Here is a 22,798-nt window from a genome sequence, read left to right as displayed (position 1 = left end):
TTTGGTGCTAATGTAACTGCAGGGAAGTGCTCGTGCTCCAGGATGTTTCTAGTACAACTCTGGAATGTCAAACAGGAAAGATACAAGTCAGTCCATCAGTCTGAATCTCCTCTAAGAAAAAGACGCTTCTGGACTGCTAATAGGATTGAAAAGGGCCACCAGAAAGAACCAATCTGCATCGTAGCATTGCTGTAATTAAGCACAACACTGGGATACATACAGTACATGTGCCTTTACCCAAATATTCAGAGTGCATGCCCGTTAAAGTGTGGCAGTAGATAAGAAGAAGTGAGAAGTAAACAGGGAATACGGAATGAAAGAAAACCCTACGAGAAGTTTCAGTTGCAGACAAAATTGAACATTGCTTGGGGAGAAGCTGGCTAAAAACAGTGCCCAACTTTGCAAAAAACCTTCGGATAAACAAACCAAATCCAATTAGACAAAGGGGCAGTTTGCTGTAGTTTTTAAAATAAATCTGTTTTTAAGAAATGCGAACATACCTTGCGGAAAATTATATTAGGGCTGCTTTGAATCATTTGTTTAATAGCTGATGACTAAAATCGACTAAAATCTTGCAGTTTAAAGGCTCCAAGCAGAGAGACAAGCAGACCAATATCAATCCTTCACTCCCCGGCCAGAATTTCACCAGTGTTGCATGCAGCACACATTACCTCAAAAGCAAGTTCATAATGATGTGCGGTAGGCATCCTCCATCATAATTCAAGTTCCACAGGAACTTTCTCTTGCACATGAAACACTAAAGTATAATAAGAATGAAAGGCAGCACAAGCACAACTGAAAATAATTCATCATTCTTCTTGAACAGTTAGACCAAACAGCACAATTCATTTGTATCAGTCATATTATTTTTTCATTAAAAGTTTCAAAGCATAGAGAGGGCATTTTGAACTAAATCACAGAAAGTACACAGAGGGAACCACAGTGTTGACACAGAGATGCCAGAGCTGGATGGATGGAAGAGTGAAGCTGGAGCCTGTAAAAAGCAAAAAGGATGGCACATATCAGTGAGCAGCTCTTCCACGTCCTCCACCCATTCAAATGGAACAAGAACAAAGGAGACAGTGAAAACTTAAGGTTTTATCATCCGTCCCACGGATGGAAAACTAAAGCGGGCCTATGAAACTAAAGGAGTGAGAAATCTCCATGAGATCTTTTCCGTTGTTATAAAAAGAATGGTGCAGAAATATCATTCTTTTTTCCAAATCATCGAACTATTGAAACATATTTTTCTTTTTTTTTTCTTCTTCAGAATAAAATCAAGACATTTTTCTTCAGAAATAAAGTATTTTTTATACCTTTAGTTTAAAAATGTTTGTCACTCACAGACACACCAAGCCGCTGTTCTTTATTTTCAATAGTCTTTGTGAAAAATATAGAAGAACAGTCTTCTGGTGTCTGTCCACTGCAGCAGTAAATCAACACAATATGGAATCTGACGACACGGGGCACTGGGAGTGTGCACACACACTCACGGGCTTATATATAGATCTGCTGGACTCTGTGCGTCTGGGTTTGGGTGAGAGCAAGTGAGACGTGGGCAGAGAGAGAGAGAGAGTCAAACTTCAGTCTGGAAGTCGCCCTCAGAAGATTCCGGTGTGTTGGCAGAGGATGAGTCCCAGTTCTTATTGTGCAGCTCCATGCGGTCCTTCTGCTCCCCAGGCACGATGGTCAACTCAGGGGTCATGGTCTTGAAACTGTCCCATGAGCCTTGTTCCTCTGGGGTCGACTTGTCCTGGAGGAGGGGGAACACAACATACACGCAATCAAAAACCTTTTAGTTTGAGACAACTCTATAATGTGTGATATTAATAATCAGAAATGCGCTGGAAAAAGAAGGAAAGTGTAGTCAGATCGGTGTCCCATGTTTGTGATGTATGTTTTGAGGTCACCCAAAATGATCACCATTACAAGCCTGCATACAAAGAAAACAGGACTATGTGGACTATAAGATCAAATACTACCATAAAGAACAGGGAGCCGTGTATTAGGAACAGGAACAGGATTCACGCTGTAAAGAACATGCTTGGACATCTTTCACTAGCTTCCCCTTGTGGATACTTCTGCTCATGTAAGATATCCTGGCAATGATTGGACCTCTGCTCAGCATCTGTGCTCCTGCTACGACCTGCGACCTATGACCAGTGAACTCCAAAATGACCCTAGCTCCTCACAGTCTGAGTGTAACCGCTACAGAAACATTCACTTACTTCATGTATTTATTAGTCAATCTTTATTGACTTGTCTATTGTAAATGGAATTCTATTTACATTCAAGAACAAGAGTAAAGGGAAACGATCATTTTATGGCAATTTAATTTGTGCAATGTTGCATTATACTTTTTTTTTTTTTTTTCCCCCTTACAATGTTTTAAATGTTGAGAATTCAAACTGCATCTGTGTCATGCATAATGTATTTTCTATTCACAAATATTCATTTTAGATGTCTGAGTTCTTCTGATCTCGGCATGATGTCTGCAGATGGACCCACCGAGCATGTAAATACACGAGGGACACACTAAAAATGCCATTATCCAAATCACACGGTTTTCTCTGGGAGATAATGACGGCACAAATGCAGGAGGATCCACAGGTGGACTCCATCACACCAGGGATTGAAACTACGGATTGAAACAGGTTTGGAATGCAAAAAGCCACATTATGTCACCTAAGTGGGCCCATTTTCAGTATCATTTCGTGCATTATGTATTCTTTAAACCGTTCAATCAAAACTAACAATAACCTGAAAAGAAATCTGATAAAATATTTTAGCGTTAGCTGCTCATGGTACATCACTGTTGGCCATTTTAGAAGTAGAACACTCGTGAAAAGCATCGTTTTTGAGATATCTGAACCAGCTATGAAAATGTAGCAAAGACACTCACATGCTTAAAGGTTCATTTAATTTACTGTCGTTCATCTTGAAAACCCAATCCATACTGTGACTTCTGCGTAGCGTGTTTTTAAAATGTGTTCCTGTTCAGTTATAGGTGTGAAACCGCACGCTTCAAATCCATCCTTCTCACTTATTATCATAAATATACATCCTCTCCACTTCTCTTAAGTACTTTTATAATTCACTTCAAGTATATTCACACCCCTTTGACACTCATAGGATCCATTGATCAAAAGCTGCATTGAGTCCCTCTTCCCCTCGACACTCGGCATTGTGTTGACTGTCTCCCGTGGGGCAATATTGTCCCTGATTATCATTCTGCCCGCGTCACCGTCTGACAGTTGGGCAAAATGAATACAAAAGGCATAATCTGGGAGCCAATTTGCATGCTAAACGCTGGCGAAGGAACATTCCGTCGAGCAGGAGTCGCGGGTAATACCGCCGTAAAACCCCAACTTCATCCCTGTGAGACTCGGGCTAACGCGATTGGGCTGCTACTGTGCGTCTATCCATTTGCTTTCTCGCCATCTCCAGACTAGACAACCATTCTGCCATGCCCGCAAGCCTAAGTCGCATCTCTCTTTCTCCCACTCTCGCTTTCTTTCTCTCCTTTCTCCTCTCTCTCTCTCTCGCTCTTCCACTACTTACACTGGATGAGTTCTTTTCACCGCTGGCAGAAGAAATGCTCCATCGCTTTTCCCTCTGTGCGGTGAATTGGGAGAGAGAAGGAGGACAAGGAGTAGTGGTGACAAGAGAGACGGACAGAGAGACAGAGGAGCGGGAAAAGAAAAGGTACAAAGAAAAAGGAGGGATCACAGTCACTGACAATGAAAGCAATGGTGTCGCTTCCACACCTTCAGCAGGAGAGCGAGAAAGTAGCGTATGCACTGTACAACACAACCGCTCCAAAATAGTCATTGAGTCGCATTATGCCGATTATTACCAATTATTATGTTGATACTTGTTTAAGGGAAATATGGCTTCAAATACAACTCAGTTACTTCGCTTTTTCAATTGTTACAGTGTAGTTATTATCCATGAATGAAGGGCTTATATGAATATTTTTTCATTTAAAAATTAAATTCATGTTGAGTGAATTCAAGATTAATATGAAAAAGATCAGCATTTGATCAACAAAATAATTTGACCTATGATTAAATTTGGTAACACAATGACTATACTTTTAATAGCATGAACAAAAAACCTAATTCATCATGAACAAGTAGTTTATTACAATGATTCCGGCTTAGTAAATACTTAATTAATACCCTGTCCCCCTTAATTAAGTAGCCTGAATCATGCTTGATAAATCACTTGCTCATTATGAATAAAGTCTTAGTTCATGCTTCGTTAATGCATTTCTTTTGCAGCTCAAGCTTTGGGTTTAGACTAGAACATGTTCAAACGTATACAAATATTTTGACGACTTTCAGGCTTTACAAATATTTCATAAACATTAAGTAGTCACCCATTGTGTATTACTGATCGTCTTGATGGTACAATTATAAAGTATTTGGTATTTTCCATTGCAGGCGTTGGGTTTTACAGTGCACACTCGCCTCCGTCTCCTCTTTGCTTTTGTTTTCCCGAGTCTGTACTGTACTTTAAGACAATATGCCTTCACACTTATCATACACACCACAGTCCCACACACAAGACAATGGCGGTACACACTGTATGATTATGGGATGGGAGCAACGCAGAGGAGGAAAACCATGAAGAAACTGCACAAAAGGCATGAGAGGAGGAAAGGAGATGGAGGTGTAATCCCAAGCCTAACAATACCCTAAGTGTGCATGGGTTTTTCAGTTTTTGTTTTTTTTGTCTCCTAAAATCCCACAGAAATAGAACTAATCTGATTCGACAATTGTATACAAGCTGATCTGCCTACATCATGTCTGTCTCGGGTTTAACAATATCAGCGCAAACTCACAAACTGCCTCTGGCCGTAGATGAGAAATGAGTCATTCCAAATAAACTTAATAAATGAGTGTTTGTCTGCATTACAACATTGATTTACTGTGTTTTGCTTTAAGGGGTCAGTAACAACTCATTTAATGTCTTCATGCAAGAACCATAGAATTCCTAAAACCCCCTCAAAAAACAAACATTCTTTCAGGGTACTTACTTACTTACATACACAAAAGTATGTATCGCCCAAAAACAATAGCTAAACAAACAAGGCATGCAAAACATACAAGTGCAGCTGAAACATGTCAAGCTGTACGACACAAAAATACAGGTCCGATTTTAAGAATAAGAGTGTGAATGACCTCTGTTTTTATGGATATTGTTGTTTTATTGTTAATAATTATCTTTCTCTTTCCTGGATGGTTGGTTTAACAAGCAGTTTCAGTGGGAGGACTTAAAAAGATTGGATGGATTTCAGAAGGGCCAAAGATACAAACCCCAGTGACAAGAAAATTGTAACAGAGCTAATTATTTATTTCCCAGATGTACGTTTCCTATCTGCTTGTCTTCGCAGAGGTGTTATTGCTTTGCCTCGTCCACAGAATAACGCTGAAGTATTATAGGTGTTTTTTTATCGCTGTACAATACAATGTCTGACTAACTTGACCTGCTTCTTTCTATAGACAGGATTGATTTAACACTCAAATATTAACATCTCCATGGAGACAAGTAGATGATGAAAAAAGCTCTCACACTTGTCCTGGTTTGGGTCTGGTTTGAGAAAGGTTAAATTGTCTGTTTGCTGTAACCCGAGCCAACATTTTTCAAGTGGGTCGGACGGTAGGCAAATTCTTATTTGGCAAAAAAAAAAAAAGATCAAAATTTTGCCATTTTTTGACTCGGAGTGACCACCAGGGGTCAGGCTTCAACAGTCAATGAAGGAACACTTTTCTATCAACCCGATCGGGAGACTAAATCTCACGATTTTAAGATATTTCAATCAACCTTTTGTACGCCGCTATCCTTTATTTTGGTAGCGAAGGCGAGCGGGGGGGAACATGCGGGGGACACGGGCGCCGCCATGTTTGTTGTGATGACGCTGCTGGGCGTGTTTCAATCCCAGAATGCATTGCGTAAGACACCCTGATAGAGCGTGGCATGTACTATGGAAAGATCAGTGGCGCCGACAGAGGCAAAACAATTTGATAAAGGCAATTTGACGACACTGACGCGTGCTCTGTTTAGTTACAGACGCATGTGGAGGACCCAATATGAAGACGCACATGCTTTGCCCAGTGCGTTATAAGTTCTTTGGGATGAAAGATAGGTGTAGCAGCGTGATAAAAATATTTGACACAGCAGTTTAGGAAAGACCGGTCGGTGAGATGGCAAAATAATTAAAAAATAAAATATTTTGACGTTTTTTCAACAAAATGCTGATACATTTTTTTCAGTCAGCTAGTTTCACACCGGGTCGGTCGGGTTACGGCAAACAGACGTATTATTTTGCTCAGCCTGATCTTGGTTTGGTCCTGTTCTAGTCCTGGTCTGGGTCTAGTCTAGTTTTGTTGCAGATTGAATTCTATGTTAGTCCAAATTTTGATGTGGTGAATAGTCTTGTCACTTTTTTAAACATTGAGCTACTGTCCCTAGTGGTCAGTACACACATTAAGTGTGAACTCACCTTGGCTTATGTGCACCTTTAACCTTGGACTACATCCTCCACAAATCTATCCCAGATTTAGACACAACAGTCAATATTTAGCACGTTTTTAGTCATCGGTCTTTGCGAAATCCTCTTTTTAAATTCCCATAACTTTAAAAATAGTCAACAAAAACACATTCCCCATAATCCCTGAATGAATCCAAGAGGCAATAGAAATATGTCACCCAGTCCAAAAAAAAGTAGGTGTCAGAAGCGCCACGGGAGAGAATATGGGAGGGCTTGTAGGTTTCCGATGTGAAGCAATACCAAGCACACACAAACATCGCTGCCATGTTGAGCCTCCAAACCGTGTTCCGCGTGCCACTCACAGCCCCGACATTTTGGAAGCAGGGCAAAAACTAAATTAAGTATGTATGTGTGTGTGTGTGCGTGTGGGCGAGCAGATGTGACAGGCTATCTTTGGGTAGATGATGGGGGAGGACAGGTGCATGCTGGGAAAGCGTGGTTCAGTTTACCTTCGTTGAAATGGACGCCCGGGGTTCTGCCGACTGTCTTGCTACTTTCAAACTGGGACATGACAAGGAGCATGCAACATGAGGCCCAGTCAGCCCAAACACGAAAAGAAAAAATAAAGAGAAAAACAAACCGAAATAGTCAATGAATTAGAAGGTAAAATCATGACGTGTAAAGTGTCAAATAATACAAAATCAAATCATACAAATGAGATGAACAGACAGAGTGGATATCAGAATTTCACTAATGAACTTTGCATCATTAAACAAAAAATGTATGAGTGTGTTACATGTTTATTGCCTTTCATTCTCCGCATATGTTTGGTTTGTGTGGATAAAAATACTCGCACGCATCATTTATGGGTCAGAAAAGAGATGGCATTCTGTGTTTATCACAATCCGAAATGATTATCTGTCACCGGCAAGTAATACTTTCTTTATGTGTAAAAGTTGCGCTGTACTGATGGTGTGATGGCTTTATAGCTCAATCCATATACCAGATACTGTTATTGTGTCTTTTTTGTTTCATTTTGGGGGATTTGGCGCGTTATCTAGAAAAGGCTATGCCAGCTAAAGCATAAAAATATTGCCTGTCCTCTACGCATATAAGAAGATACTATTCTGGCATTGCTGAGAAACATAAAAAGGTTGCAAATGTATCTTCATATTCTCCCAAATAAGAAATGTACTGAACGCCACAAAAACTCACAGAATGGGGCCCACCGCTGACAGAATGTGTCACCCAATCCAATAGTTTGTGTCAGAAGGCGCGAGGGGCTTGCATCATTTATGAAGGAGCTCAACTAGACGGACCAGGCATGTTCCGTCTTTAGCCCTGTTTAGCCCTTAGCTTCCCCAGAAATCAGTGTTGCAAGTAATAAGGGCCCCATCAAAGAGACAGCTTGAGAGAATGTAGGGCAAATAAATTCCATTAGTGCGACACGTTGCAAACAAACGAGCAATCAGGGAAGTCAGCTTGTAGCTCCGCTGTGTGGGCCTTTTGCATTCTGAGGCCAGCACTAACATAGCTCCAACCAGCCCTTTTTTCCTCACTTTAATTGGTCCAAGGGAGCTAAATGAGCTAAATGAGTATTGTAGCTTGTGTAGCACGAAGCCAGAGTGGGGCTGGTGTTCCGCTTGTGTTCACCATCAGCTCATTAGGAGAGCCGCACTCAGGGCTACAGCTAAACGCAGTTAGCTTCATGGGCAATTTATGTGGAAGGGACAAAAATAACGAATGAGTTGTCAGAAGACGGGTGCTGGAAAATAATTAAAAATTACCTAATGAGAGGAATTAATTATTCAATTAATGCCCTGAACGTGGCATTGTGGGCTCCACAGTGAGTTTAGAAAATGGGAATATAAGTGAGACAGCATGAGGGGAAATGTCAAGCCGCGAGGACAAATAGAGGGTGTGAATGAGATATGACACGGAGAGAAGAGGCTGGAATTTGCATTATTGCTGGGATGTGAAATTGAAGCCCCTCAGCTTAATGCCAGCAAATTGACTATCGGGGCTTGAGGGGTTAGCGAGTGTTAAGGCAAATTGCCCGCACTGAATCAACAAAAAAAGGCTCTTTGTAATTTCAAATTATACAACTTTGTTTTACACGACACATGCTCAAAGCAAACACATTACCTCAGCTAAATTTCTCTAAGTGGGTGAAGTAGGGTACGAGTATCTTCCACTCATGATATATGAAAACGATCGCTTTAGAGTGGTTTTGACTGGTGTGAACTTGACTCATGTCTGACAGAAGATTTACTATATTCTACTTTTATTAGAAACAGTGTCCATTCAAAACTTTTTGTGAATAATACTTAAGCCCCCCATATAACAGCTGTAAATGAGATTGTTATTATACAGATTATAAGAGTTATTTCTAAGTTATATGTTTTTTAAATTATCATAATTCTGTGCCAAATCTGTGTTGCAACACTAGAATTTCCCCATTGTGGGACAAATAAAGGTAAGGTTATCTTATCTTATCTTATGTTATCTTATCTTGTCTTAGGTTATCTTGTCTTAGGTTATCTTATCTTAACTTATCTTATGTTATCTTATCTTGTCTTAGGTTATCTTATCTTATCTTCGCTATTTGCTTGTGAAAGTTGTGCGTCAAATTATATTTCACAAATGCATCAGTCCGTCTAGACAACACACTTTCTTGTTTTATCATTTCTAAATGCGTTGTGTTACAGTGATAAAGATCAGATTAACATTCAAGACTACTAGTCCTAATCAAGCCTGTATTTTATTCCATGTTGTTGTTGTGCATTGTTCGGTTTCTATTTTTCATCACTAATGTAAGCGTGAATGCTGAAGCTTGTATTTATTACAGTATCTATGCTCCAAAGTTCCCACAAGACACTTCAAGATTTTTTTCCAACTGAAACCCTCTCTCTGTAGCCCAATTGCAAACCAGTTATGCGCTGGCGTGAAAACAAACGCACGTGAGCTGTTCCATACGCGCTTTACCCCTCGCACATTACCATATGCCGCCCAACACAATTACACAGCAGGCTCATAGTTTAAATTGCAAATGCATTTCTTTAACGACAAGCTTACTGTTCTTGCACTGATTTAGCACAAGTCAAAGGACATAATTCCAGTATTTGTCTTCCCAACCGCATTCTCCCTATCTGCAGAGAGAAGGCGGGCACGCTTCATTTAGCCACAACACTGCAGACTTTCTAAGGGGGGAAAAATGTATATATATCACATTTGCGAGCTAAAAATGCATCAGCCAGACCATTAAGCGCCTTCCCACAGTATATATTTACAATGTATTCCACAAACACGTGCCTGCCATGCACTCAGAAGGGTTCAGCCGTGCGCCGCTGGGCACTGCAGACTCCTGTGGTGGGGCATTAGACTAAACTGTGGTGGCTGAGGTTAACATTATAGAAGGCATTACTGATACAGACAGTATATTAGCAGAACACAATGTCATCGCCGTCTGGACTCACAAAATGTTGACGCCATCATTATTCCGAAATAAAAAAAAAGTGTTATTCTTTTCAGAAATATTACATTGTTAACGGACAGATCGGGTTTAACTTGAAATAAAGCAAAATTGACCTTTGCTAGGCGTGTAACTGACCTTTACCAGTTTTTTTTTTACCTGGTATATAGATTTTAAAGGTCATGCAAATACTTTTACTGATGACTGAGTAAAGAAAAAAGCGTATAAACAGTCCTCCATTGCAGCCATATAGTAGGTTATAGAAGGAAATGTCATGCTTGATAACAACATAATACAAATGTTAAATGCAGTATTCTACTAAATATCAAACTTATTCGATTTGAGGCTGTTTCAATGTTAATCCTTCCCTTTTGAAAATAACACATGCATTCAGTATATGTTCCTTTCTTGGTAACAATGTCTCACAAATACAAATATGCAGCATACAGAACAGAATTCCATTATCCTTATTATTAGCAACAGAAGAAACTGAAGCAACAAAAAACGACGTCTTTAATTGTGCGAATGTGTGAATTTGTTTCTCAACACTACTTAATTATTCACTTACTTATTTGTTCTAGTAGATTTATTGTGTGAATCCAAATTTTAGACCTTAATCACAGTAATTTGTTGAAGACACAAAAAAGTGGCTGTTGTTTCTGAGCAGAAAACTGTCTAATTGGACCAAGTTAAACATATTTTCCACACACATTGAGTTTGCTCTTCCTGTTCTTTTGCCATAGAAAAACAGCTTTTGGACTATTTGTGGGTTTTAGTTAAAATAAGCAATGTTTTTGTCTTTGCAATTATCTATTAAAACCCACGGAAAAGCACACATGGGAAATGGAAAGGCAAAATATTATACAAATATTATAATTCTGATATCCACTCATTTTACACAACACAATACATACTATACATTGTCCTTACCTTTACACCAGTGAAAACATTGGACCCAAACAGGCATATTTGATAGTTTTGTCCCTTTTAGTGCCAGTGGTTTATGAAGTATATTTCAGAGGTTTATGATCTGTTTAGGATTGAGTTTAGGATATTGTTTTTATGGATTGGTTTAGCTCACGTTATGGCATTTAGATCATAAGGTTTAATTCAGGCACTAAAATGGACAGTGGTTCAGTCAGTCACCCCATACATGGTTGCTACAGTTGTAAAACACATCCCAAAAGGCAAATTATGTTTAATTTTGTTTTTTTCTGATAGATTAAAAGCATTGTAGCAGCAAACCATATTACGGAGGTCCCGGTCCGTAAAGCCCGGGATGTGGCTACTGTAGTAGAATGAGGAGTGATGGATGAATGAAGAACTAGCTCAAGCACAATGGAAATCTAAGCAGTACTCCACCACGTCACTAGGGGCACTATTCACGCATCACTAGACATGGATTGTGTCTTACGTTGGCTCTCTTTGTAAACAATAGAAGTTCTGCGCACTAGTGATGGCTCAGTGTCGTGCCTCGGAGGAGGGGGAGGGGGGACCTGCAAGTTTAACTCTGGTTAGAAGGAGTTATGAACGGGTTAAAAATGTGAGTTAGAAGGCTGTGTGATCCGAGGAACAAATATTTGACAAGATTCTTAACCCTTGAGAGTATTTATGAAACGTATTAACGCTACGACCACTGGAGCCCCCGTCATATCTGGCTTTTGGCGTTCGAAATGGTTCACAACGTTCCAGAGAAGGGAACAGTGTGTATTTTATTCATCCCGACAACAATAGTCCGATGATGTTTTAACAATGCATCATGAGTCATGTCTTTGAGCACATTATTTGAAGTTTAATTATGAAGAAAATGTGAAATGTTGCAGAAATATCACCTTCTACCTTCCATCTATCATTTTTTTTTAATCAGTTCTTTATGATTTGTATTTTTTACAATAACATATATACTGGATGTTGCATATCTTCAAATCAACATTCAACATATTATTTAAATTTCAATATATTGCCCACCATTGTTGTCTGGATAAACTTTTTTGTTGTCAATCTTGGCAATGTTTAACTTTCCGCGTCAGAATTGTAGAAAAATATTCAGTTGTAGTCAATTGAGAATGACTTTTGGATTTCGAAACATCTTGTTTTTTTCAAATACAGTGTCCAAATTGCCTCAACTGAATGTTTTTTCTACAATGGAACACTCCTGGACGAATGAGGGATTAAACTGACTTGTTCCGTCAGATAAATCCACTTTATGAATACATAATGAAGGATCCACATGGTCATGTTAAGCCCAACTGATGATTTTAACGAACAAAGTGTACTTATTTTGATTTTAAAGTATAATTTATAATCAGTTTAAAAATCCTTGTTATTTGGAGATTTTCTTTTTTTTGCTGAATCACCTTTTACAATGTTGTCAAGAAGATAAAAATGCATTGTTAACTCTCCATTAAATATTATTCGCTCCTGAGATTAAGTTCGATTATAAATCAAAGGCGGTGTTGAACTCTCCGTCGGTGTCTGTCACATGCCACAGAACACATTAATCGAGTAATTATGAAACAATTATGCCATTACTCCTGCAGTTCTGGTCCCCTGCACTCATTGTGGACTTAAAGGCGTGATGTAATGTGTGACATTCAAACATAACCCGCACAAACGCTCTCGGAGGAACAGGCAGACAAACACATTTGGGCCGTGATTGCTGCCAGTGCAGTGCAAATACAGCCGTCTCATCTCCATAATGAGTGTGGAGTCAGCAGCAGCAGCAGCAGCAGCAGCTCGTCTGAGGGTGACTCCAGAAATGTTGACAAGAATCGACTTGAGCTTCAACCGGCTTCTGACACTGAGAGCATTATCCCTGCCATTACTTACATCCAACACCATGACATGGATGTGCCCCGTGAGTGACGCGCGGGGGAATACTACTCACGGAATGATTAATCTTCATTTGTGTCGATTTGAAACTAGGGATTAATCATGATCAAACTGAAATTTGTAATATGAATGAACGCAACTAGCAATAAAGTATAATTTCCTCCACAGACAACACAATATCCTGTCTAATTTTGCATGTAAACTGCTAAAACTAATGCTACATGGTTCTTGTATTTGTTTTATTTGTCAGTTCAAGGCTTATTCCAGTTTTTATTTGCATTTTAAATATGAACTTTGAACAGAAAAAAACATGAATTGCAAATCTAAAACATACATTGCAAATCTAATGGCAATACTTAACAGAAAAATTGCAATTTGATATTTTTCAGCAGCGCAACTTGAAAATGTTTTCAATATGGGGTCAAATCTGATCTCATTAAGCGTTTCCGTAACAAAAGTGGAACAGTTTCTTTGTGCATTATTGTGGTGTTCTGGACGAGTAAGTAACTGTAAGTATTTGAATGGTGTCTTTGCTATCTCTGTTGTTAATTCCAAGACAAATTTATTTTAGACAAAACAAAACAAACAAAAAAGTAAAATAATAACTTTAAACTGAGTTTGAAATGTTAGTATTGTAATCACACTAGTAGATAAATGCAAAATAAGTGTCACAGGCTTTCTGTGGGGAAAATATAAATAAAAAGCTAATATTAATTATGGCATAAAACGGATGCTTAATAGTACATTTAAATAGGATGAAAATAATAATTACATTTTAAGTTTTATCATTAGCGTTTTAGATTTTACACAACAACTACCAAACTCAAATATATATATATATATATATATATATATATATATATATATATATATATATATATATATATATATGTACACATACACAAATACTACTTATTTCCCGTGCTCTACGTAATATTCTCTTGGAATGGCCCGCCTCTCAGTCTGCTTCTCCGCTGGCACAGAAAATGGCACATGAAACTGCTCTGCTGATGCCACGGCAAGAACCACTATCAAGGCCGGCTAAACCATCACGGCCGCCGCACTCGCCGAGCTCCACAGATGAAGACAAAAGTAAATGTGAGTGTTTCCATGTGGCTGAAGGTCAGGGAGCCTGTTCTGTCTCCGGCTGATGGATTATTAATGAAAAAAGAGCCTCTCAGGTTCTCAGTTGCGCATACAAACACAGCGAAGCTTCGGACATTTGAAATCAGATGCTTACACACGATGACAGATGAACGGGCGAACAGTTTTACAGTGTTTCATTGGTGTTCATTGTTTCGTTTGTAACTGGTAACTCATCTGATTGCTGGATTAGTTTGTCAAAATGCATAACATATTTGGGACAGGATTTCAACATTTTTACATACAAGGCTAATGAAGACACACTTTTAATTGTTGTAAAAATGTTATAGGTTACTCAATAGTTATGTTGTTTATTGATTTAATTAGCTTGACAGGTTTTGATGGTAATATCAGTTATTTTTATCACATGTCATGGTAATTATATAATCTCTTACCTATTGTTTGACATATAAACAGCAAACAAATCAATTCAACTACAGAAGTAGAAAAAGAAGTAGTCTAGATTACTCAATGTGATTGTGTATCAGCGTGATAGTACTAGTTACATGCTGAACAGAAGCTTAGTATTATGAATAAATCTAATGTTGGCATTGAAGTGGATTCTAATTCATTTAATTATGCTTCATAGATTTTTCATGTTTTTATTTTATTTTTTTACTTTTGCTTTACAATCCCGTGAATCCCAAAATAACTGACACGGTTTAGATTATGGACACACATTTTCACATGGCACATAAAGCGACAATGTCTGAATGGCTTAAACATACAACCTCTACAGACATGAACAGTGTGACAAAAGCACACACACACACACACACACACACACACACACACACACACACACACATAAGCAAGTGCTGAGGTACACCTATAGTGCCAACGTTTTAGGGCCTCTCAACCTCACTTTAGTCATTTATTCTTACCTTAAAAGTGGACATGGCTGGGTCCCTGCTATACCTGTCTATGGTGTGGAACTTGGACGAGTGGTTGAGCTCATGGTACAGCTCAGAGTGTCTTTTGCGAGTGTGCATCACTTTCTGAAAGGGAAAGAAAGGAAGGGATAGCAAAAAATAAACCGAAGAGAAACCAAAATAAAAATCTAAAACGGTGGTTCTTTGTTCTAACTACCAGGGCTAAGGCATGGGAGGGGGTAAAGTTGAGGTACTGCGATGAAGCCAGCCATGAAAAGGGGTTAGAGGCGGGGAGGAAGAGGAGGGGGGGACACACACGCACTGATCGATTCGCTGGCTCATGCTCATACATCATGTTGCTTCCGTGGTCTTTGAGAATTTTGGGCGAAAACGGGAGTGCTGCAGCGGAGAGCGGGCTGAGAGCAACAGAGAAAAAGTGTGGCAGGGATGATTGACAGTAAAGGCAGTGTTACAGACTGGTCTCGGCTCAGCTCTGGTTCTGTAAAGTCTGCAGGTTTCTGTCTCATTCGTTTCACGTCTAGCGGATGGAGAGGATATCGTACAAAGGTGCCTCTCCTGGAGAAAGGCAGCGATGGTTTTAACGCGGTTTGCAGCAAGCCATGTTTGCGGTGGAGTGAGAGTTGTCAAGGTAGAGCTGCTCGTCTTTAGGTTATCGGTAAAGAGGCTAGCAAACGTGATAGTGTGGCCAAGGGAAAGATGCCAGCGCTCAGACATGCACACTCAGAGGGCGAGGCTCAGTGTTTTGGACCGGGCACTGCCAGACGACTAAACTACAACAGCCAGGGCACGTGTCAGTGTGATTTAGTATGTTTTATGAAGCGTGTTTTATCTCCAAATAGACCGCAAATAGAGCGTGAATTTAAATATCGGTAATAAGCAGGGTGTAAATACATTTCAAACAGGTTATTGCGCATATTTTGTCACCAAACTGCCAAAAAAGGGGAATTGAGAATCAAAAAATGTAATCAAACATTCATTACATCATGGCCCGAACTGTGTGATAGGTGTAGGTATCGTGCAAAAGCCATCACAACACTTATGTGAATATAAGATAGTGGACGTTAACAGTGACATCAATAAAGGTGGACATTAACAGACTGGAGGACGAGCCTACACTGGTATGACCACGCCGGCCATTCCACACCATTTAAACAGATATAAGAGAAAAGATACCAAACTAAACTACAGTCACATTATTACAGAATTACACGTCGTCCCAGAACAGAATTTAGTGACACAAGAAGCACTCAACGTTGCTGTTTCTTCAACTATAGCTCCATCACAGCATACTATACACTGCGATCTGTATTTTTGTGTCGTTGTAGAAAGAAATAATACATATTTTGTTGAAAAAACAGCAAAGTTTGTGAGTAGAAATAGTTTTAATGCGAGAGCAGGTGGGGTGGGGGAGGGTTTAGCGATGCTTTTTTTGCTCCTCTATGTGTTATTGAAGTCCTTGCAGAAGCACATGAAAGCAGAGACAAGGCTGATGGAGGGGGAATGTCTGACATCTTACCTCAAAATCCAGCTCAGAATACCGTACTCTTTTCCTCTGGAAGAGGAGGGGCAGGAGGAGAGAAGAGAGCATCAATGACCAGCCCTGAGCCTCAACTGAACTCTGCTAGACCTACACACTCCCCAGCAAAACCAAGGAGAGCTGAAACGCACTCGCCGGCTGCTCATTGTAATAAAGAGATTAGTCCTACAAATGTCAAAACCAAAACACAAATGATTCACTCTATTTCAGGGTAATGAGATTAGTGAAGTGGAATAACCAAGAATTAAAATGGAATCATAATTTCTCGCCTCGAATACTCCCAAACACAACCATTAAAACACCAGCATGACTCCTCTACTTTGCCGTGTTCAGGCTTCTGTTGGAACATTGTGATTAGCAGCACAGCTCACTCTTTGCCTCTCCTGTAATGCTGTTTGGACTCCAGCTCTCCGCTCTTAAGTGCCGCTGTAGCATCCACCGCTAAAACACACAAGCTGCCAATTTAGCGGCTGCCGACATGACCAGCTCATCTGTCCCTGACGCTGCATTGTGTTCTATTGTGTCTGACTTCCTGTCGCGCTGCTGCTGCTGCTGCTTTCGGCCAAATGCAAATCTGGCACAAGGCGCAGCGACTCTCCACAGTTAGTTAAAAGCTGCATTTATTCATCGAAAGGCCGGGGCCGCTGATCGGTGCCAACGGCGGCCAAGGTTTCAGGATGATACAGTGAGTCAGTGTCTCGACTTCCTGCTCTCTCAATTGGCAACTGTTTTTATGAAGGCTAACACAATTATCTCCACTGATGTTGTGGGAGGTTTGGTCAGGACAAATGGATCAGACAAATAGACCAAATAAATGTGGTCAGGGACAACAACCAGGCATCAAAGGCTCCAGGATAGACTCAAGAAACTAACTAAAGTACAAGTGAGGATTGTCTGTGTACAGGTCCATAGCAGAAGAGTTCAGTTCGGATCGTGTTTGAGGTGCATTTTCAAAAGTAAAAACATACATTTAGTTGGAAAGGCTTAGCTCTGTAGTCGAATATATAATGCAAATTATAATTGCTATTCAAAAAATTGGGAAAATCTACAAATGCAATAGACTTTGGACCAATTGGGATGCCTCTGCCTGATGTTTAGGATTATGCAAACATGCTTTCTCTCTGTGTCTTGTTTCTATGTTGTTGTTTTTTCATTTGGTACAACACTGTTTTTTGTCAGTGAATTATTTTAATTTTGTACTGTGTATTTTAATGCATGTAAACAGATCAACTTGTCTTGCACACACACACACACACATATTTATTTATACAAGTACCAGTAATGCAGTCCCTATTCTCCTCTTGATTCCTTGCAGAGTTGTTAGCTTTTTATTTCCTATATTATATAACTAATAAAGGAAGATTAACATTAAGACCATTTGTCAAGGTTAATTTCAAACGTCCTATCATATCGGAAAAAAACATGGCTGCGTTCCTATTATTAATTCTACTTAGTATATGTAGTTTGTAATGATCAACGTGAGTAAAAGGCTAAACTTGTATTAAGAGCTGCTGTGACTTCAGGAGTGTGAGTAAATCTCGGGAGCTTCACGCTAATGATATCTATTTCCAGATCAAGAATTTTCAAACAGTGTAAGTGGTAGAAGTAAATTAGATCCCGCTGGTCCCTGTGCAGAGTTCTGTATTCATAAGTACACTCCAAGCTTATCTGAAGATGTTTTAATGCTATTTATTCTATCAACCAGCATCTTCTGGAACAAATTGAGCGAATGCTGTTTTCATCACAAAAACCTGGCAACAAATTATCAGTGCAATAAGTATGTAAGTCTTATTCTAGCATGTATGTTTCTATGACCTGATGTAGCGATATCCTGAATCATATAATCAAATATATAATTTATCAAAGTAATGAATGTTTGTTTATTTCTTGACACAATCCTGCACTCTGGTTGTCTAGTCTGGTGATAATTCTGCATATGTAAAATAGTGTGAATGTTTACATCTACATTATAGTATCTTCCCTAAACCTCACAACTGCATTATTCCACCAAGGACGCAGAAAAAGTCATTTAACTAGATCGTCTTTCCACAGCCTACATTACCCTGTGTGTGTGTGTGTGTGTGTCTGTGTGTGTGTGTGTGTGTGTCTGTGTGTAGGTATGTGGGTCTGTGTGTCTGTGTGTGTGTGTAGGTATGTGTGTGTGTGTCGGTGTGTGTGTCTGTGTGTATGTGTCTCTGTGTGTGTGTGTGTGTGTGTGTGTGTGAGGTGTGTGTCTGTGTGTAGGTGTGTGTGTGTCTGTGTATGTGTGTTTGTGTGTACAGGTGTGTGTGTGTGTGTGTATGTGTGTAGGTGTATGTGTGTAGGTGTGTGTGTGTGTGTGTGTGTGTGTGCGCGCGCGTGTGTAGGTGTGTGTGTGTCTCTGTGTGTGTCTGTGCTTTCAAAAAGGTGGGTTCAAAGGCATCCGGCGGGGTAGTTCCTTTGATCCAGAGAGTCTCACTCCATCTGTTGTAGCACCTTGTATGGGCAGCAGAGGCACACTCTCACACAGTGACCGAAGAGGGGGCCGTCTATCCCTAGAAAAATGACTACGAACGCCTCTCAGGCAGTAACTACCACCCAGGTGAGAATAATAGCATCCCTAGCATTAGGTTTCTCTGTGCTCACCGGGCTTTCATCATATCACAGGCATAATTCACTGCCCACAGATTTAACAACATCTAGACCTCATAATGTTTTGTGCAATAGGGAGGCCAAATTAATATGGTGTACTTTCCCTAATGCATATTAACCTAAATTGCATCACAGATTCCATTTCCATGTTTTAGCCAGCTTACACTGGACTTATACAACACATTATGTAGGTTGGGAAGCGGGTGATAAACGGAACGAAAAAAAGCCATGAATTTAGACAGGTTTTCTGCACTGATAAGATTATAATTTGGTAGTGTGAATGTATCGTCCTCCTGCTGCACTATGTAGGACGTTTAAGAGTCAGAGTCAGCAGTATACGCCTCCTTGACCTCCCCCACCTTTACCCACCTCGAGGGATCCCGCGGAGATGTTGCTGTTGGCATTGCTGCTGCCAAGGTTACGAGGCAGGGTCCTGGTTCTCTCTACTGCATTTCCGCTCGTGAGGATCTGTCTGACGGATGGCCTCTGTCCCGGCTTCAGCTGCAGGGAGTGTCCGTGGGGGTGCAAGTGTCCACTGTGGGGGTGCACCAGCCCGCCCTGGGCCAGCATGTGCCCGTGGTTGTGGGGCATAGTTTTGATAGTCCCATAGGAGCGGTTGAGGTTCATAGTGATGTTCATGTCCCCCACACTGGACGGTACAAAGTCTGCGGGGTAGGCCTCGCTCTCTGCAGGGTGAAGGGTCAGAGGTGAGGGTGGCGGGGGGAAGGGTGGGTCCTCCGTTGTGATATTGAGGGGCTTGTCCTCGCCCCCTAGTCCCAGACCTCCTCCTTGGGAGGAGGATACAGGAGGTTTCAGACTAACTGTCCTGCGCGGTAACACCATATAGTCCCCTTCTCCTCCTGTGCTGCCACTGCCCGTGGCACTGCCCGCGCTCCCCCCGCTCCCCGCACTTCCGTCCTGGGATGTGTTGGAGGAGTTGGGTGGTCGAGCCCACCCCAGGCCACTCTCGGTGCACAGGTAAATAGGAGCCCCAGTGTGCTGCTGCCCCTGCCTCTGCTGGTCCACATTCACCTCCTTCTTCAGAGGAGTCTCACTCAGCTCGTTCAGACCTCCTAAAGGCGGCACCTGCAACAGCCACACAAGGCCTTAGCCGCCTGTACACAGCACTGCATTAAGATGGATCAAAACATAAAGTCTGTAATGCTGTTGGTTCAGATGAGTCAGACAGAGTCATAGTGCCTGATTCATCTAACATATTGAACTGCTATTTCAGTGAAACTCCTGCATCATGCATTTACGTACAGCAAGGAACATCAAGAATAAGGTGAATTTCTGGAGGAAGAACAAACATGAAAAATATCCAAAACACTGAGAAAAATGAACAGACTCAAGAAGCCTAAACACAGTAGCAGATGTTACACAGATGTTGTGGTGCAATTGTTCTTCACGTTATTGCAAATCCTGTAAAGTTAGGACACATTGCAATCTTGAGTTGAAAAAACATTTGAGAAAAAAGTCTGCATTAACCTAAGCAATACGTCCTTTTTGGTGTAAAGTGATTTCTGAGACATGTCTGTGTAGTATTACCTGCACTATGAGGTTAGGAGGAGGTATGTTGCCAGGTAGTGAGCTAAAGTTGACCCCTACTCCGCCCTCCTGATGGGCTGCCAGTTTGGGATCATCCTCGTCATCCAGGGAGATGCGCGAGAGGGTCCCGGTGATGGTTGCGGGGTTACAAGTGTTCACCTCTTTGAAAATAACTAGAAAGAAAATTCAAAAAAGGAAAATAAAAAATAAAAAATAAAAAAGACAGGCGGTAGGGAGCAGGTGAGAGAGGGAGAACGGGTTGGGGAAGAAGAAATGAGGTGAGAGAAGGTTGAGCGGTGTTCCGAAAAGAGAATTGAATACATGGATTTGGAAGAAAAGGAATACAAATTAATATTGGAAAATAGTGTCTGAAGACCAAGATATATCCACAGTTCTCTATATCATTATAACTGCTACAAAAGATATTGAAAGTCAGCAGAGCGTTGTCTGCACTGTTGCTGACGGAGGATTTTATTTGGCTGGAGAGTCTCAGAGCAATAGGCAAATAAATATTAATAATAAAACCACAAAAACGTATCTACATTAATAAAAAGTGAATACAAACGCCTGCTATACAACATTTTGCTGAGAAGAAAAGTCTAATGTCATTCTTTCATTTTGCGCATGGTAAAGCATCTACATATTTGCTCTAAGACACTTTAAAGAGAGTAGAATAAAAACTTTTCAAACAAATAAGGTCTAAAATTTAGATCAAAGTGCTATAGTTGTATAACATATTGTCAGGCCACACATGTATTTTCAAAAAAGTTCAATGTGTTCTTTTTATTTAATTGAATGTGTTTTTTGTGTGTGTGTGTGTTTTTTTTTTTTTACTATAATATTTCATTGAATTTAATTTGCAAATCATCTTATCACTTAGGGCTGGAACGAGACGAGACGAGATTTGGACATAAATTATAATAGATAAATTGTGTATAGCAGTACTTTATGGAACTACTGCTTCTCATAAAGTGTTTTACCCGTTTATCCAATCAATCCAATCAGTTTCTTCATATTTGCACAAGCTCGTGTCAATTTTATCCCATAAACTCTTGTGGCACATCTCGCCCCATACCTAAATTATTCTATTCTTAGTTACATTTTAAACAGTTTTTCAAATCCAGTTTCACACACATATTTTGAGTTATAAAAAAGGTTAAAAAAAGGATATCAAGCAAATCAACTAAATGCTAACACATGATGATACCAGTTTAGAAATACAAAAACAATGCTTAGTATACAGTATAGTGATTAGTAATAGGGTTATATCATTGTTTTTCCATTCTGTTGTAGTAACGTGGTACCACCTCTGTGAAACTAGTTCTCCTCTCTACGACACAGACAGAATAAGACTAGGCCAATACCATGCAGGTTTGAGTTAAGAGGTTAGTTGAGTGAAAGACTTACATGGATGTCCTCTCTCTGGAAGGGTGGAGGGGAAAGTGACTGTTAGTATCTTTCAAAAACAGAATTCCTTCACACACAAACACATAGACGCACACTCCAGCACATTTTTGTAGGGCTATTACCATGCACAATTAACCACAAACTCATCCAAACACTGCGTCCCTATGGGCCAGCTATTTGGCAGAATAGGTGTGATCAATAAGGCATACTAATTTGGGCTCCACTGGTGGGAGTCTTAACAAATCATCTGCCGTCATGCACTGCCGCAGAGGCCGCATCGCTTCGCTAGTTGAAGCAAAGACTGGAATTACATGTGAAAATTGCGCTCACCTGTTTGACACGCTAAATCCACGTCTTTCTCAAAATCGGTCTGAAAAGAGAGGACAGGAACAAGTGGTTTCAGCGCATTAACATATGTCGTGTTGAATTCAATGGAGATGCAGATACTGTCATGTACTACAAAGGTTTGGAGGTGTTTCCATGGCGATGAAGGCAAGTACAAAGATGATAATAATGTTTCTAAGCATACAGTACATTTAGCACCTTTTTAGTCCTGGATTATTATGGAAAATAAGTGTCTCTTTTTCTGTGTTAGAAAAATGAAACACAAAAAAGCAGGAAAGGTCTCAGCTATTAGATCTCAGTACATTTAGCAGGGAATATGTGTTAAAACATTGACAGAATCATAAGTGATCTGCTAGGATGACATATTTAACAGGTCAGTCTTGTTTACCTTGACACAAAGGGTGGATACTATGTCTGTAGCAGTAATGAAGCCTGCGTAAATTCAGCCTGGAAGACCTAACTCCACCCATCTACGTCAAGGCCACCATGGAAGG

At 40.2% G+C, this 22,798-nt stretch overlaps 1 protein-coding gene across 1 annotated transcript in view; it reads right to left on the bottom strand.

Annotated features, from left to right (window-relative positions):
* Positions 1-660: 660 nt before the first annotated feature.
* Positions 661-22,798, bottom strand: part of adgrb2 (adhesion G protein-coupled receptor B2) — a 269,466-nt gene continuing 247,328 nt past the window's right edge. Inside the window, exons 29-36 of the mRNA XM_072447617.1 lie at positions 22,290-22,329; positions 21,960-21,974; positions 20,553-20,725; positions 19,374-20,090; positions 16,353-16,388; positions 14,828-14,941; positions 3,562-3,615; positions 661-1,753 (exon numbers count right to left, since the gene is read on the bottom strand). Of these exons, the coding sequence (XP_072303718.1) occupies positions 1,577-1,753; positions 3,562-3,615; positions 14,828-14,941; positions 16,353-16,388; positions 19,374-20,090; positions 20,553-20,725; positions 21,960-21,974; positions 22,290-22,329 (1,326 nt within the window). The 3' untranslated portion in view covers positions 661-1,576. The remainder of the gene's footprint in view (positions 1,754-3,561; positions 3,616-14,827; positions 14,942-16,352; positions 16,389-19,373; positions 20,091-20,552; positions 20,726-21,959; positions 21,975-22,289; positions 22,330-22,798) is intronic.

The sequence above is a fragment of the Eucyclogobius newberryi genome, unplaced genomic scaffold (assembly GCF_026437365.1).
Source record: "Eucyclogobius newberryi isolate DKJ021-1_F unplaced genomic scaffold, fEucNew1.0.hap1 SCAF_16, whole genome shotgun sequence".
In the NCBI taxonomy this organism is placed as follows: domain Eukaryota; kingdom Metazoa; phylum Chordata; class Actinopteri; order Gobiiformes; family Gobiidae; genus Eucyclogobius; species Eucyclogobius newberryi.
Note: the sequence above shows the minus strand (reverse complement) of the source record. Positions and strands in the feature narration are given on the sequence as shown.